This window comes from Lycium barbarum, chromosome 10 (genome assembly GCF_019175385.1).
Source record: "Lycium barbarum isolate Lr01 chromosome 10, ASM1917538v2, whole genome shotgun sequence".
NCBI classification, from domain to species: Eukaryota; Viridiplantae; Streptophyta; class Magnoliopsida; order Solanales; family Solanaceae; genus Lycium; species Lycium barbarum.
Genome location: NC_083346.1, coordinates 19,763,319 through 19,777,441, shown reverse-complemented (window position 1 = coordinate 19,777,441; position 14,123 = coordinate 19,763,319). Strand labels below are relative to the sequence as shown.

Here is a 14,123-nt window from a genome sequence, read left to right as displayed (position 1 = left end):
CTTGGAAAAGGGGTCCCCCAAATTCGGGGTCTAAAGCAACAAACTTCAGTTGCTTCACATAATAGTAAAGAAGTACTATCTCAAGAGTTCTATAACATGATATAAGCCGATTGAGACCTAGTTGGTAATGACATATGAGTCATCCAAGCCTAGAAGGAGTGTTAGTATGACTCGTAGGAATAAGACATTGTTCAAACAGTGAAGGTCTGATTTGGAACATGTTCTGATAATACAAAAGGGAGCGAAAAACGAGGAGGAGGGTTTTCAAGTTCTAATAAAGACTGGATGGACACTTGGTATGACTTGTCTTAGGGGTATACATGGACCGAATTGGTTCAGGTTTTTTAAATATCAAATGTAATCAATTGTGTCGGATTTTTAAATTTTTAAATCAAATCAAATTAACCAACAAAAGTCGGGTTTTTCAACTTTGAATTTTCTTGGGTTTTTTCCCGATAAAGTCTTCATACAAAAATATAACTTGTGATTCAAATATTTCCTTAGTCCTAGTAAGATACAATTATCTAATTAAGATGTTTGTTAAGAAAATAACACAAAGTGTGAGATGAGTGATGACATTCTACTAAAATATAAAAAAATAATGAAATCGCATAAAAAAAGTATTGCTAATTAATAAACCATAATGAAAATGATCATAATCTAAAAGTACTAAGTCTTGCTAAAATAAGTACGGTTAATAAGTATTGATTACATGTCTAATTATTAAAGACAAAAATAAAATTAAGTTATGTATTTTCATTGTCTAAATCAATGCAAAACTAAAGAATAGATAGCCAACATTATTTTCATTTATAGTGCTAGAATTGAATTTCTTTTGTTAGAGTTAGTATTGATTTGGTTTTGGTTTGACTTTATTTGAGTTACTAACATATATGAGCTATAAAACTTATTGGACTATCCAAAATTCTTAGTCCAAGCTTGAAATAATATGTTAAAAAATAAAAACTATGAAAATGTTTAAGAAATATTTATAAATTACATTATAAATAAATGTATTTATGTATAAAATATTTTTAAAAATTGTATACATTACATTATAAAGAAATGTTTTTATGTATATATTTTTAAAAATTATATAAATGTAATGTCGGGTTGGTTTGGTTCGATTTGACTTTTTTTTTTTAGCTAAAACTAAACCAAACCAATTATAGCCGGGTTTTTCTTTCCAATACCAAACTAAATCAAACCAAACCACTAGTCGGGTTTTTTTTCAAGAATTATTGATTTGGTACGATTTGTCGATTTTCTTTGTACACTGCTAAAACCGTTGAGCCTTCCTCGGGCCAGGAGTCGATTAACTAGTCATCGACCTTTGGCATCAAAGAGTGGGAGTGAGCGGAGTGAGAGCAAAGCAAGCTCTAGTGGTAAATTGTCTTTGCGGTCCCATTTCATCGACATATAGTCAATACTAGAAATGTTATAAAAAGTGAATGAAAGGAATAACAAGTGACTACATGAAAATGACATGCATAAAAGTTTCAAAAGAGTTTCCAAATGAACAACGCAACAAGCCCAATTAGGTAAGTGAAAGAAATCAAAATCCTTCTACACAGCTCCAACGTGTAATCGACAAACATTGAATTGTTTCAAAAGGATTTCCAAATGAACAAGGGAACAAGCCCAAATAGACAAGTGGAAGAAATCAAACCCTTCTACAGAACTCCAAAATGTGAAAACACCAACATCACTATACAGCCGAACATAATCAAAGTTCAAACACATTTCTCTTCCAACACATCGCCTCCGCCATCAGTTACGTTTTGCCCTTCTATCTCTTTCTCTCTATATACGCACCCCCTACACTAACTTCTACGACAACCTATCATTCACATTAAACATAGAAAAAGTGAAAAATGGCAAAACAAGTGAGCAACAAACAGGTCATTCTAAAACACTATGTCACTGGTTACCTTAAGGAATCAGACATGGTATTCAAGAATACAACCATTAAACTGGATGATCAAAAAGGTTCTAATGCTGTGATTTTGAAGAATCTTTACTTGTCCTGTGACTCTTACATGCGTTCCCGCATGAGGAAACTTGAGGGTAGCTATGTTGAGTCCTTCACTCCTGGCTCTGTAAGTATTTAATTTTCTTTATATGGAACATGGAACTCTTTATATAGCTTGTACAATTCTCCTCTCTTTAATTTGAGCTAGCTTTCGGGGTTGAATTAGGCCCAAGATCCGATCCTTACATGTTTTCCCTACTTTTTAATAGGAAGTCATTTTCCTCATTTGTAAAGAACTTGATTTCCTAGAGAAAATACTGTTTATCCTGTAATAATGTTTCTCACAATTTTTCTTTTATGTTATATAGCCTATCACGGGATATGGAGTGGCTAAAGTTTTGGGGTCTGGTAATTCAAACTTCCAGAAAGGGGAATTAGTTTGGGGAATGACTGGGTGGGAGGAGTATAGTATTGTAACTAAAGCTACCGATCAGACTCTGTTTAAAATTCATGACAAGGATGTGCCTCTTTCCTACTATACAGGAATCCTTGGTGAGTTATTCTCTCAATATAATCTTTACAAGAATGCAAAATCTATTGAACCGGCTGGGTAATGTAGTTTAGCAATTTCAAGTTGTAACTTTTTGTAACTAATCAAATCATAGTGCTGACTCTGTGCTTAAAAATGCTGGAATTGATCCCGCTACATTTCGATCATAATCTGTTGTATACTTAAAACGACTATTTTCACATTTTCTCTGTCTTCTTGTGGCTCTTTCTATGTCAACAAGGAGTTATGGGCATGAATGTGAGTTTTTTCTTTCGTAAAACCACGTGAATGCAATTTGTATTGTGTATTTCAGCTTTTGGTATTAATCTAACTAAAACATACTCCCTCCGTCCCAATTATGTGACACGGTTCCGATTTCAAGAGTCAAACTTTATTTATGATCATTGCATCCGAATTCCCCTTTCCTTCTAGAATCATGTACCAAAAGTTTGTGTCTAAGAATTTTACTACTCCATTCGTCCCAATTTATGTGGCACAGTTTGACCTGGCACAAAATTTAAGGAAAAAAATACTTTTGAAATTTGTGCTCTAGATCAAACCTTAGACATTTGTGTGATTATAAATCGTTTCATTAAGGGTAAATGGAGAATTTTCTAGTTAAGTTGTTTTTAATTATAAAAATGTGACATTCTTTTTTAACGGATTAAAAAGGAAAATGACCCATATAAATTGGGACAGAGGGAGTAATAATAGGTGAAGTAGGCCAGACAGAAAAGAAAGCTCATTAAATTTTACTCATTTGGTGTGCAGGGATGCCTGGGATAACAGCTTATGCTGGTTTTTATGAGCTTTGCTCACCCAAGAAGGGTGAAACTGTCTTTGTTTCAGGTGCTTCTGGAGTAGTTGGTCAGCTTGTTGGGCAATTTGCAAAGATGATCGGTTGCTATGTTGTTGGTAGTGCTGGTAGCAAAGAAAAGGTAAGTTCCATCGTGATGCTTACACTACTACAAACCGAAGTTTTCCACCCATAATTCTATGGGAAATTTATATTTATGTTATAGAGCATGATTTTTCCACCTCATTCCCACCAAGTCAGTTCATTGGGAAAACACATGATGAAAAACAGGTTTTCATTGAAACGCTGGGAAAGTTTCTAATTTTTTCTTTTGAAAACACTACTATTTAGATTTTTCTCACTGAACATTTTTCAATGGAAAATAGTTTTTTTTAGTAGCGTTATATTTCATTTATTGAATCTGAATAGTGGTGAAGCTATCTTTCCTTTATTCTTGTACGAAACTAATTGGATGATGTAAGTGTCTCTACGGAACCAAAAAGACCATGATGTTTAACTCTGTTGTCATTTGAACTTAATCTATCTGTTTTTATTCATTATTAAAGGTTGATCTATTGAAGAGCAAGTTTGGCTTTGATGAAGCTTTTAACTACAAAGAGGAGCAGGATTTAGATGCAGCTTTGAAGAGGTTAGTAATCTTACCTATTATGCAAATTTGGGCCTGGTATAGGGAAGCAGTTAGCAACAGCTTTTTCGATTTAATTTCCCTAGACTATCACTCAACTAACAGTCTTTATCTTACAAAGTCACTCAATTTTGTTTTGTAACACAGAAGTCACTTAATTAATGGTAATTATCTCAGAAAATCACTCTACTTTGTTTTGTAACAGAAAAGTTACTCAATTATAGTCATTTCACCAACAAAGTCACTCAACTATTGTAGTATTTCACCTACAAAGTCCGGCAGATATCGCTGACGTGGAATTTGTTTAAACCAAACTTTTAAAATATAAAAAGCTATTTATTTGTATAATTTCACACTGAAAAAGATCCCCGGACTTAAAGTCACTGGAAATATTGGTTTCGATTAGGTGCTTCCCTGATGGAATTGACATATACTTTGAGAATGTTGGAGGGAAGATGCTTGATGCAGTTCTTCTGAATATGAAACTCCATGGCCATATTGCTGCGTGTGGGATGCTTTCGCAAAACAACCTTGAGCAGACTGAAGGAGTGCACAACTTGTCCTGCCTCATCACAAAACGAATCCGCATGGAGGGATTTATTGTTTTTGATTACTTTCATCTCTACCCGAAATATTTGGAAATGATCATTCCACTAATAAAGGCTGGTAACATTGTGTATGTGGAGGACATAGCTGAAGGTCTCGAAAGTGCTCCTAGTGCTCTAGTTGGTCTCTTCTCAGGTCGCAATATTGGAAAGCAAGTTGTGAGGGTTTCGCGTGAATAAATGTACACAAATGTTAGTAACTGTCTAGATGGTGGTTGATGTGCCAGTTCTTTTAAATAAACTCAGTAGCAGATTTAGTAGAGATATTTGTGTTTATGATTAGGAACGTTTTGATTGCATTATTTTGCTTAGTGCATATATTATGGTCTGCCTCAAGCATAAAGAACCTGAATGCTCAATCCAATTGTTTTTTTTTTCCTCTTTGGTCCATGACAATTTCATGTATCTGGCAAAACATGACAAGTGGAAAATATCTCGATTTTTTTCCAGTATGAAATTCTGCTTCAGTGTTTGGGAAAAAATTCGACCAGTCGGTCCATAAATAAATACCTAACTGCAACAATTCTGTAAAGTCTCAAGGTTGATTCTATCGGAGTTGGATTTAGTTTAAGTATGTCATCTGCTAAGAAAATGATATGCTTGAGTTGCTTTAAAATCACAGTAAAAGGGGTAACTATGCCTCTCGGTATAATTAAATACCTAACTGCAACAATTCTGTAAAGTCTCAAGGTTGATTCTATCGGAGTTGGATTTAGTTTAAGTATGTCATCTGCTAAGAAAATGATATGCTTGAGTTGCTTTAAAATCACAGTAAAAGGGGTAACTATGCCTCTCGGTATCTATACTTTTTAAGGTTTTCTTGAGACTGTATGTCTAGCAGGCTGATTATTCAAGATGTTTTGTCATTGTAATGGTTTGTCGCTTTCATTACATCAAAAAATTTCCAGAGTTTACTTTGAAAATTGGAGTTCCTAAGAGCGAAATTCGAACGAAGAGGCCACAGTGAAAAGGATACAAAAGAGTTCCTTATAACCACATGTTTACATACCCCTTGAACTTATAGGGGTCGTTTGATTAGAGACAAAATACGTATGATTGTTAGAATATAATACTTGCTATAAGCGGGGAAGAAAAAATTAGGCTTTTAACAGAGTAATGTCTATTCTTAAGGAATTTAACTCTTCCACTTCGTTATTGCTGGAATGGTGGCAGAATTCCTCCAGGATTTACAAAATCAATCAAATTCGAAAACCAACAATTAATTCGAAATTCCCCTCAAGAACAATTTTTTGTGAGTTGTAGAAAGCAATAAAGAGAAGAAAAGAAAGTCTGTAATTGAATGTATTTTGTTTTGAAGCAGTGCATGTATTTATAATACACTAGTCTCTATGTTCGTGCTTTGCACGAATATATCTTGTATCAAATACTATGAAATGCGTATTTTAAAATAATAAATTTTCAGGTTATATATATTCTAAAAAAATAATTATCAAGCATTTCAATTTTATCTGATACAGAATAATTTTCTTACAAAAATTATATAATTCTTAAGGTCGTATATAAAAATCAATCAATATTATCAAATCAACATTTCACACGTTTTTTACCAATGCGCAATGCTTTTGACGTGAAATGGAAATGGTGAAAAATATCCCTAACGTATTGAAAATGGTTAATTTGCTCTCCTTCCACTTATTGGACCCCTATTGCCCTTAACGTTAGTTTTCAGGTTAAAATTGTTCGGGCAATTTGCAGGATTGTCCTTCGCTGGGGGTGGTCTTTAATTTTTAGCCCTCAAATTTCTGGTCTTTAACTTTTGTCCTTTAGGCAGAATTACGCTGCAAAGTCAAAATTTGCCCATATTTGCACAAATTCTCCCTTGCAAATTTTTATTTTGTTTACTGAGCTGGGGTTCGAACCCACAACCTCGGGGTATTAGGCGAAGGGTAAAATTTAAAGACCACCAATTTGAAGAAAAAAAATTAAAGACCACCCCAAATGAAGGCCAATCCGCGCAAAAAAAAAATAAAAAAATTGTTCCTCCTTACCTCTATTGGGCCCCCAATTGCCTTTATCGTTAAACATGTCCCTCCTTTTAATATAATTATAAAATATCACATGTATGATTTTGATTAAATAGATTGTACTGATTTATTGATCCACATAGATATTAGATCCAACCCACAAGTACCCTACCCATCCGAATTTATTATGTAGCTTAATTTAGTAATTTTTGTTAATAGTTAATTAGAAATTCAAAGTCCTAGATATGGGGATATAAATAATCAAGATGACGAATTTTATTCAAACATTGTTATATTTTGTTTTACTCATTGTCTAAAAATAATTACTTTAGTTTAATGACTCTTTTTATTTTTAAGATGAAACATAAGAGGTAAAAGGTAAACTAACACCTAAGCCTATTAAATTACGGTCTATGGTGGAATTCAAAATTTACAAGCTTAAGAGTCTTCAATTAATTAGATTATGATTGAAATAGAGAAACAATATTTGTCCTAATTTTTTTTTTTTTTTTTTTTTTGAGACTTAACTTAGTAATTGAAGAGTAAAAAGATTTTTCAATATTATAGCATATTTTCATCTCGCACCATTTTTTTCTTCTTCTTCTTAAGAGATTTTTCAATTATTATATAGCATATTTTGTTTCCTAGCATTTGTTTTGTCCTCCTTTCAACCAAAGTTGTATTTATTTACCATCTCACATCTTCATTAATCATCAAAAAGAAAGTTGTATTTATTTACGTATGGAGTGACCTTCAGTGAATTGGATTCATTTAATTATACTGAAGGGATAAATTTTAACGATTTGGTTTGAACAAGGAAAGATGGCCAAATTGACAGTTAGTTTCTATTTTAAACTCCACCTCTATGTCTTTTTGACCAAAATAGTCCATTGATTTATGTAAAGAGATTAATGTAAATAAGGGTATAAAAGTCATTCAATATTTGAAGAATATTTTGGTTAACCAACATTTATATTCATGCGTTTATAACTAGTCTCTATGTACGTGCCTCGTACGTAAATGTTCGGTGAATGTTTTTGGCTAATTTGCCTAAAAGCTATATAGTGAAGGCGTGTCTCCTCGATTGTCGCCATGTATTGAAATTCTAAAATCATGGTTGGATAACCCCATTAGAGAGGACACAAGTGGGTGTTGCTGTATATACATATACTAGATGGGCAAGGCCCGTGCTCAACACAATGCACGGTTTTCTAGTAATACAATTTGCATTACATACACTGGTGCTACTGATTGTTGTTAATGTAGCAGTTGATGGTCAGGGGATAATTCAATATTTATCAACTCATGCAATGGACATTATCAGGAAGCTATGATTTGTTATATATGAAAAACGGATACCATAAGAAAAGATAAGTACATTGTTTAGCATAACTACAGAAAGATACGTACATTATTTAGCATGACTATATTCAAATAACATCTTCAAGTATCTTCATTTATCATTTCATATGAGCTGGAGCTACAATCTCCTAATATTAGTTGCCAACCTTTGCTATTGCAAAAACCACATAGCAGGGAGGTATTTTGAAGTACCTAGAAAAAAAAGGTAAAACACCAATCATCGACTAAGGAAGCACGCAAAATTTTTTGCAGCTCATTCTGAAATAAACATTTCTGCCTCAACATAGAAAACTCCAATCTGTCAAGGAAGATGAAAAGCACATGTATATTACTTTGTTTCATGAATAAACCTATTCACATCTAGATAAGTGAAACACTTACCGAAGTCTGTGTTGAAATTTCTGCGATGGGGATAACTTGCTGCTGAGCAGGAGTTACGGCGAGAGACGTTGATGACACAGACAAGCTGGCTGATGCATAACTTGAAAGCATGTGTTTGTTTGTTTTTTCCCTATTGTCACAGCAAATAAAATATTCAATATGTTGTTCAAGGGCATGTTAAAGAGTAAAGTTGAAAAGTTAGTACCAGTTGATGAGCTCCAATGCCTGTAGGTAAGCAGGATTTATGTGTATTGTTGAGTTGAATCTAGTTTGCAACGATGAACATGTATGACACAATGTATGTGTAATGTTGTATTAAATAAAAATTTGTAGGTAAAATATTTTAATATGTGCATACCCTGATAAGAAGATATTCCTATACTCCTTCCAAGGATTACAGGGAACTCTTCATCGTTTCCCATTTTAGCTTGGAGCTCAGTTCCTTCAATTTCTCCGAAGTCCTCCCATAAAGTGAGTAGAAATCATTTTTGCTGAGAGTGCGGGGAATATAATACTAAATTTTTGAGCATCTATCGTAAGGATATGCATATGCTTCCAAAGGAAAATAAGGGCATATAATCGGAAATGAATGTTGTACTTAAATGTATAAGCATATATAATTGAGCTTGCTAATAATTGGTAGGAGTGGTATACTAATTTCTACAGAAGAATGAGGAGTCATATAAACGATGCGATCAAAAGTTGTGATATTCAGCTTAGTTGATGGTGGGAGTGGTTTCTCATGCTCGTCAGTTGGCTTGACATGTTCAACTATAGTTTCTTTGTCGAGTACCCAATAAAACTTGTGCATTGGTTTACCGTATAAAGTGGGCGAAACTCGAACTCTTGCAGCGAAAATCAGATATGTCTCCGAGATTTGAACCTTCTCTGCATACCCAATATCATCACCATACAGAACGGCCTTAATTTGCTGCTCCTGTAGAGTTCAGTATGTGTCTCAGATGAACGTAAATTATACTTCCATATAAAGCAAATTAAATGATAATGCTATAGATAAAATTACCTCTTCATCTTCCAAAATTAAATTTTGTAATCTGATTTTCTTCTCAGGATTTTCTCGCTCACGGCTCATGTCGATAATTTGGACTTTGGAAGTCCAATCTGGCGTGTCGGTTGTTATTCGATCAATGTTTAATCTTGGTGCCATGTGTCTGCCAACTGTCAGGAAAAGTTATACAAATAATTAATATCGCATGTCTATACCAAATAGAGTTTTTATTTTTCAGTGTGATAAGGTAAGAAGTCCTGGATAGGAAAAAAAGGAAACTTTCAGAAATATTGTAGGTATCTTACATCTATATATACTACTACATCTTTAGCTATCCAACTTCGACTTAAAAAGGATTTTATGAACTAATTATCTATTTCCATCAAGTAAATTAGTCCTAAGAGTTTATGCGATCTAGTAAGAATCCCTGACAGCTTCCACCAGCAATTAGTTATTACTATCTTCTTTCCTCTCTTTCTTATATTTATTTGTTATGTGAACCAACTGATCCAGAACCACTAAAATTGTACAACAAATGAAAAGTTCCACATTTTCAAATGAACAAGTAACTCATTCAGGAATCACTACAAATACAACCCATTACCAAGTAGTCATTTCACAATGATTCAGTTTTATCAAGTAACTCAACTACCTCCTCTATCACAAATTAACTAACCTATAGTGACTTGTCAAATTTGACAATCAAACTATTCACATTCTGAAATGAACAAGTAATTCATTTACGAATCACTATTAATACACCCCAATACCTAGTAGTCATTTAACAAACATTCAATTATTTAAGTAACTCAACTACCTTCTCTGTGCCAAATTAACTAACCCCTTGTTTGGATGGTTGTTTCCCATGGTTCACTATTGTATTGTTTTCTATGAAAGCATGTTTGTTTCCATTGCTTTTAAAATTATGTTGTATGGTGTTGTGAACCCGTTGTAATCCCGTATTGGAAAGTTAAAACTAATATCATATGTACAGAAGTTGTGGACAACATGTATATATGTAAAATGTATAAAAGGCTTGAGTATGATGAATTGATTTTCGACAGTAACAGTTTTACTAACCCATAAAATTAATTTCCGCTATGAAAATCAAAACTTCATTATTCTAGAGAGATGCACAATTCATGAATTTCAAACTTAAGACTTTCCTATCAAGAAATAGATCTTCAACTTCATATGAACACATAAAACTCAACTGCCATGAATTAGCACTACTATCAATCAGAAAATTGAAAAAGAGAACACGATTAAATAACAAACCAACACGGGCTAAAATTAGAACCATATCCGTTAGAAAATAACCAACATTTACTACCAGTTTGTATGTTGAAGTGGGTTGCATCACAATTGGTGGCGAGCCTTAGGGCTCTTTGTTTCTACCTTTCTGTTAGTTTAATCTGTTTGTTTTCTATCTTTTTGATTCTTAATTTAGAGATATTTTGTACTTAGTTCTTGTAAGCTACATTCTATGCTGAAATCTCAAGCGCTTATTTCGATTTTCTTCAGTCCTAACATAGTAACATGAAGCAAATACCAACAATTAGGGGTGTATAATAAGCAAATAGAACCCGGGGGGAAAGGCAAGTAAAATAAGAAGAGGAAAACCCAATTTTCAAACATCCATGGGTAAACCCATCCAAATTAGGAACACACTAGTACAAAATACTACAATAAACTACCAATCCACCAGGAAACCTATCATACACCCATCAACAGTAGTGGAATAACATACCCAACAAAGAAAACAGAGATTTTTTTTTATCACAATCAGTTAAATTAGTCCAAAAAAAAAGTTACTAACAGATTGAATTTAAAAGGAGTGTCATTTAATAAAAGCAAGAAAAATAAAAGTCAGAAACCTATCATATACTCATCAAAAGTAGTGGAACAAAATAGCCAACAAAAAGAGAGGATCTTTTATCATTGCAATCAATAGAAACACCAGAAAAATTCAAAGAGTGTACGGAGAAACTTACCAGAAAACCACTTATAGAATCAGATGAATTCCCGGGAAAACAGAGGAGAATCTTGAACACGTGAGGAAGATTTTCAATGGAATTTTCTAGGTTTTGAGAATTAAGTAGTATTATATTTTTGGGTTAGGACTATATGAAGAGAGAAAAAAAGAGAGAGATTTTTGAGCACTTCAGGAAGAGTTCAATGGAAGAAAGTGGAAGCTTTTGTGTAAAGGAATGAAACGATTAAATACAAAATTGTCCTTGACAAATATTTATATTTTCTTTTATACCCCTGTTCGTCACCTGTTGGTTCCCTAAACTCCCATTTCTATAAAGTAGTAACTTATTAAAGTATTTGTCAATTAAAGAGAAAATACATAAATAGCCCCCTGAAAATGACACATTTTTTCAAAAAGACACTTTAACTTTGCGGGAGGTCCTATTACCCCCTTGAACCAATTCAAGGTGGAATTAATACAACCTTCCTAACTCAATACCAGTCTTAATGAAGAGTGTCTACATCACGCACCACTCTTATTCCGACACGTCATTTTTCTATTTTTAACTATTTTTATATTTCTTCATTTTTCTTTTTCCTTTATCTTTACTCTTTTCTCTCTCCTTTTCTTTTCATTTCTTCATTTTTCTTTTTCCTCTCTCTTTACTCTTTTCTCTCCCCATTTCTTTTCATTTTCTCTTTGCTGCTTCTCAGATTTCCAAGACCTCTGTTCCCCACTTCCCCTTATCACTTCTCCCCACCATTCTTTCTTCTTCTTTTCTTCCTTTTTTTTTTATTACTATAAACAAATTAATTGTTGAGTTTGACTAACGAAGGAGAAAAAAAGGTAATGTAATAAGTTAGGATTTATTTGCCGGAAAATTTATTCGCCGGTGTCACCATTGTTTCCGATGAGGTGAATATGTTTTTATTTTAAAGAACGGATCTAAAATACTTTCTCAAATCTTCCCTTTGTATACTCAAACCTAATATCTTAACAAAAGAGACTGAAAATATTCTATCTTTACCAAAAAGTTGACTTTCTACAACTTTTTTTTTGTCGGGTCTTTTTCCGTCACCGACGACGAACAACACAGAGAATGGCAGAAAATTTTCCGGCCAAAATGTCATATTCTTGGTAAAATAATAGATAAGAGAAGGACAAAATATAATATGTAAAAAAAAGAAAGTAAAACCTAAATGAAAAGAAAAAATAAGAAATGGAGATTGAGGTTCAACGAAGAAGAAGGGGAATAAAAAAAAAAAGAGAAAACAGGAAAATGAAAAGAAAAAATAAGAAAATATATTTAATGAAAGAAATTACTATAAAAATAATATTTAAAAAAAAATTATGTTGCTCACTCTCTTTAAGAGAGTGGGTCACTGATAACGTCCAAATCCACTCCTCAAAGAGAAAGTGTACACGGTCGTATGCAATATAATTTACCCAACTATGAGTCGGGGTCGATCCCACAGGGAACAATATACTAGGCGATTAAGAAAGTAAGGAACTTTCACCAACTAAACTAAGTCAAACGATAGATAATGTTTTGGTTTCTGAGAGAATTATAACTAATGCGGAAAGGTAAACCAACCTAGAAAGCAAGTAAAATGATCAATGGCCACAATCATGGATAATAAGAGGTTACACTCAAGTAACGATCCAACGTATTTTACGATATTACAACTAAGAACAAGGTTATGTTAATAGATAATGATTTCTAAAATCTCATTGAAAGTTTCTCAACCAAATCAATGAATTTCACTTTAAGCTTTCTCAAGCCTTAAAGTGTGATATTAGGCACAATCAATAAAGTCTCAAGTGACTTTCCTCTCTCGAGCTCAAGTCATTAGATGAGGGTTATGCCTCAAATCCTTGTTAACTAGTCTTTCCCAAATTGACTTTCCTCTCTCGAGCTCAAATCAAATTAAACGAGTGAGTCCTAGGGTTAGCTAATCCCTTTAGAAACATTCAAGAACGAGATTAATTAAAGAAACAATAACCCACTTCATTAAAAATAAAAATCTTTCAATACATAAGCAAAACAAGAGTTTTAAACCAAACTTTAATCAAGAATATTTTCATAAACAAGATTCAAGTAATGGAATAGAAAGCTACACACTTAGATAATCAATACATAGCAAGGAAAAGAAGAAATGAGTAAAGGATTAAGAAATTTCTTATCAAGATCTTCAAATCTTCAATCCCCAAGTGTGGATGTAAAAACCTAGCTCTCCAAGCTTGATGAAAATGACCAAAGATATGTTTTACAAACCCTAAAAGAGTATTTATAGCATTCCAAAAACCGGGAACAAAATCTGGACAAAAATACCCTGCGTGCACAACGTGCGTCTCGCAGGTTGTATCGCATGTTCAACCTGCGATTCGCAGGTTGTGCAAAACTCTCACAGGTCTTGCAATGTACAGAGACGACTTGCAGCACATGCGGTCATGGATGCGTCTCGCAGGTGATGCTCACAGATGCTGCATCCAATTTCTTCAGATTTTCAAAATCTCTGTACAAACTTGCTGCAGAACATGCGGCTCACATGTGTGACCTGCGACTCGCAGGTCACGCTTCTTCTATTTTGGCTTGTTTTGCTCTATTTTGGTCAATTTTGGTCCATTTTGCTCTGTTATGCTCTCCGGACATCTTATCCTACAAAACGACATAAATGCACGAAAAGTAACACCAAAAGTGCTTGAAGAGTTACAAAAGCTTAAGAAATTAGCATCGAATATCCCGTAGTTTCACGGCACATCAGCCACACGCCCTATGCCACGTAGGTGTAAAAGGAGTTGTTAATTCCACTTTGAATTGGTTCAAGGGGGTAATAGGACC

At 33.6% G+C, this 14,123-nt stretch overlaps 2 protein-coding genes across 6 annotated transcripts; one reads left to right on the top strand and one right to left on the bottom strand.

Moving 5' to 3' along the window:
• The first annotated feature begins 1,719 nt into the window (after window positions 1–1,719).
• Window positions 1,720–4,831, top strand: LOC132613686 (2-alkenal reductase (NADP(+)-dependent)-like). The gene is made up of 5 exons (XM_060327838.1): window positions 1,720–2,099; window positions 2,341–2,524; window positions 3,294–3,460; window positions 3,885–3,967; window positions 4,371–4,831. Exons 1-5 carry the CDS (start codon window positions 1,875–1,877, stop codon window positions 4,747–4,749), a joined length of 1,038 nt encoding a protein of 345 aa, XP_060183821.1. The 5' UTR covers window positions 1,720–1,874; the 3' UTR covers window positions 4,750–4,831.
• Window positions 4,832–7,871: 3,040 nt separating this feature from the next.
• LOC132615531 (uncharacterized) lies at window positions 7,872–11,524 on the bottom strand. 5 transcript variants are annotated; one of them, XR_009572732.1, is made up of 6 exons: window positions 11,301–11,524; window positions 9,322–9,476; window positions 8,656–9,234; window positions 8,503–8,562; window positions 8,298–8,427; window positions 7,872–8,214 (listed from the first exon to the last, which is right to left on the bottom strand). XR_009572732.1 is itself a non-coding variant. In XM_060330133.1 (3 exons), exons 2-3 carry the CDS (start codon window positions 9,463–9,465, stop codon window positions 8,896–8,898), a joined length of 483 nt encoding a protein of 160 aa, XP_060186116.1. In that variant the 5' UTR covers window positions 9,466–9,476; window positions 11,301–11,511; the 3' UTR covers window positions 8,655–8,895. The 5 variants fall into 5 exon arrangements, 1 of the variants encoding a protein (XP_060186116.1); XR_009572730.1 differs by having other exon boundaries at window positions 8,298–8,562; XR_009572731.1 differs by lacking the exon at window positions 8,503–8,562 and having other exon boundaries at window positions 11,301–11,519.
• Window positions 11,525–14,123: the final 2,599 nt, after the last annotated feature.

Bases quoted from the DNA above. Each gene is read 5' to 3' on its own strand.
- LOC132613686 (XM_060327838.1), top strand. From the start codon at position 1,875: ATGGCAAAACAAGTGAGCAACAAACAGGTCATTCTAAAACACTATGTC. The intron at 2,525-3,293 runs GTGAGTTATTCT...TTTGGTGTGCAG, and splicing joins CTACTATACAGGAATCCTTG to GGATGCCTGGGATAACAGCT. The intron at 3,461-3,884 runs GTAAGTTCCATC...TCATTATTAAAG, and splicing joins GTGCTGGTAGCAAAGAAAAG to GTTGATCTATTGAAGAGCAA.
- LOC132615531 (XM_060330133.1), bottom strand. From the start codon at position 9,465: ATGGCACCAAGATTAAACATTGATCGAATAACAACCGACACGCCAGAT. The intron at 9,235-9,321 runs GTAATTTTATCT...TGAACTCTACAG, and splicing joins TAATTTTGGAAGATGAAGAG to GAGCAGCAAATTAAGGCCGT.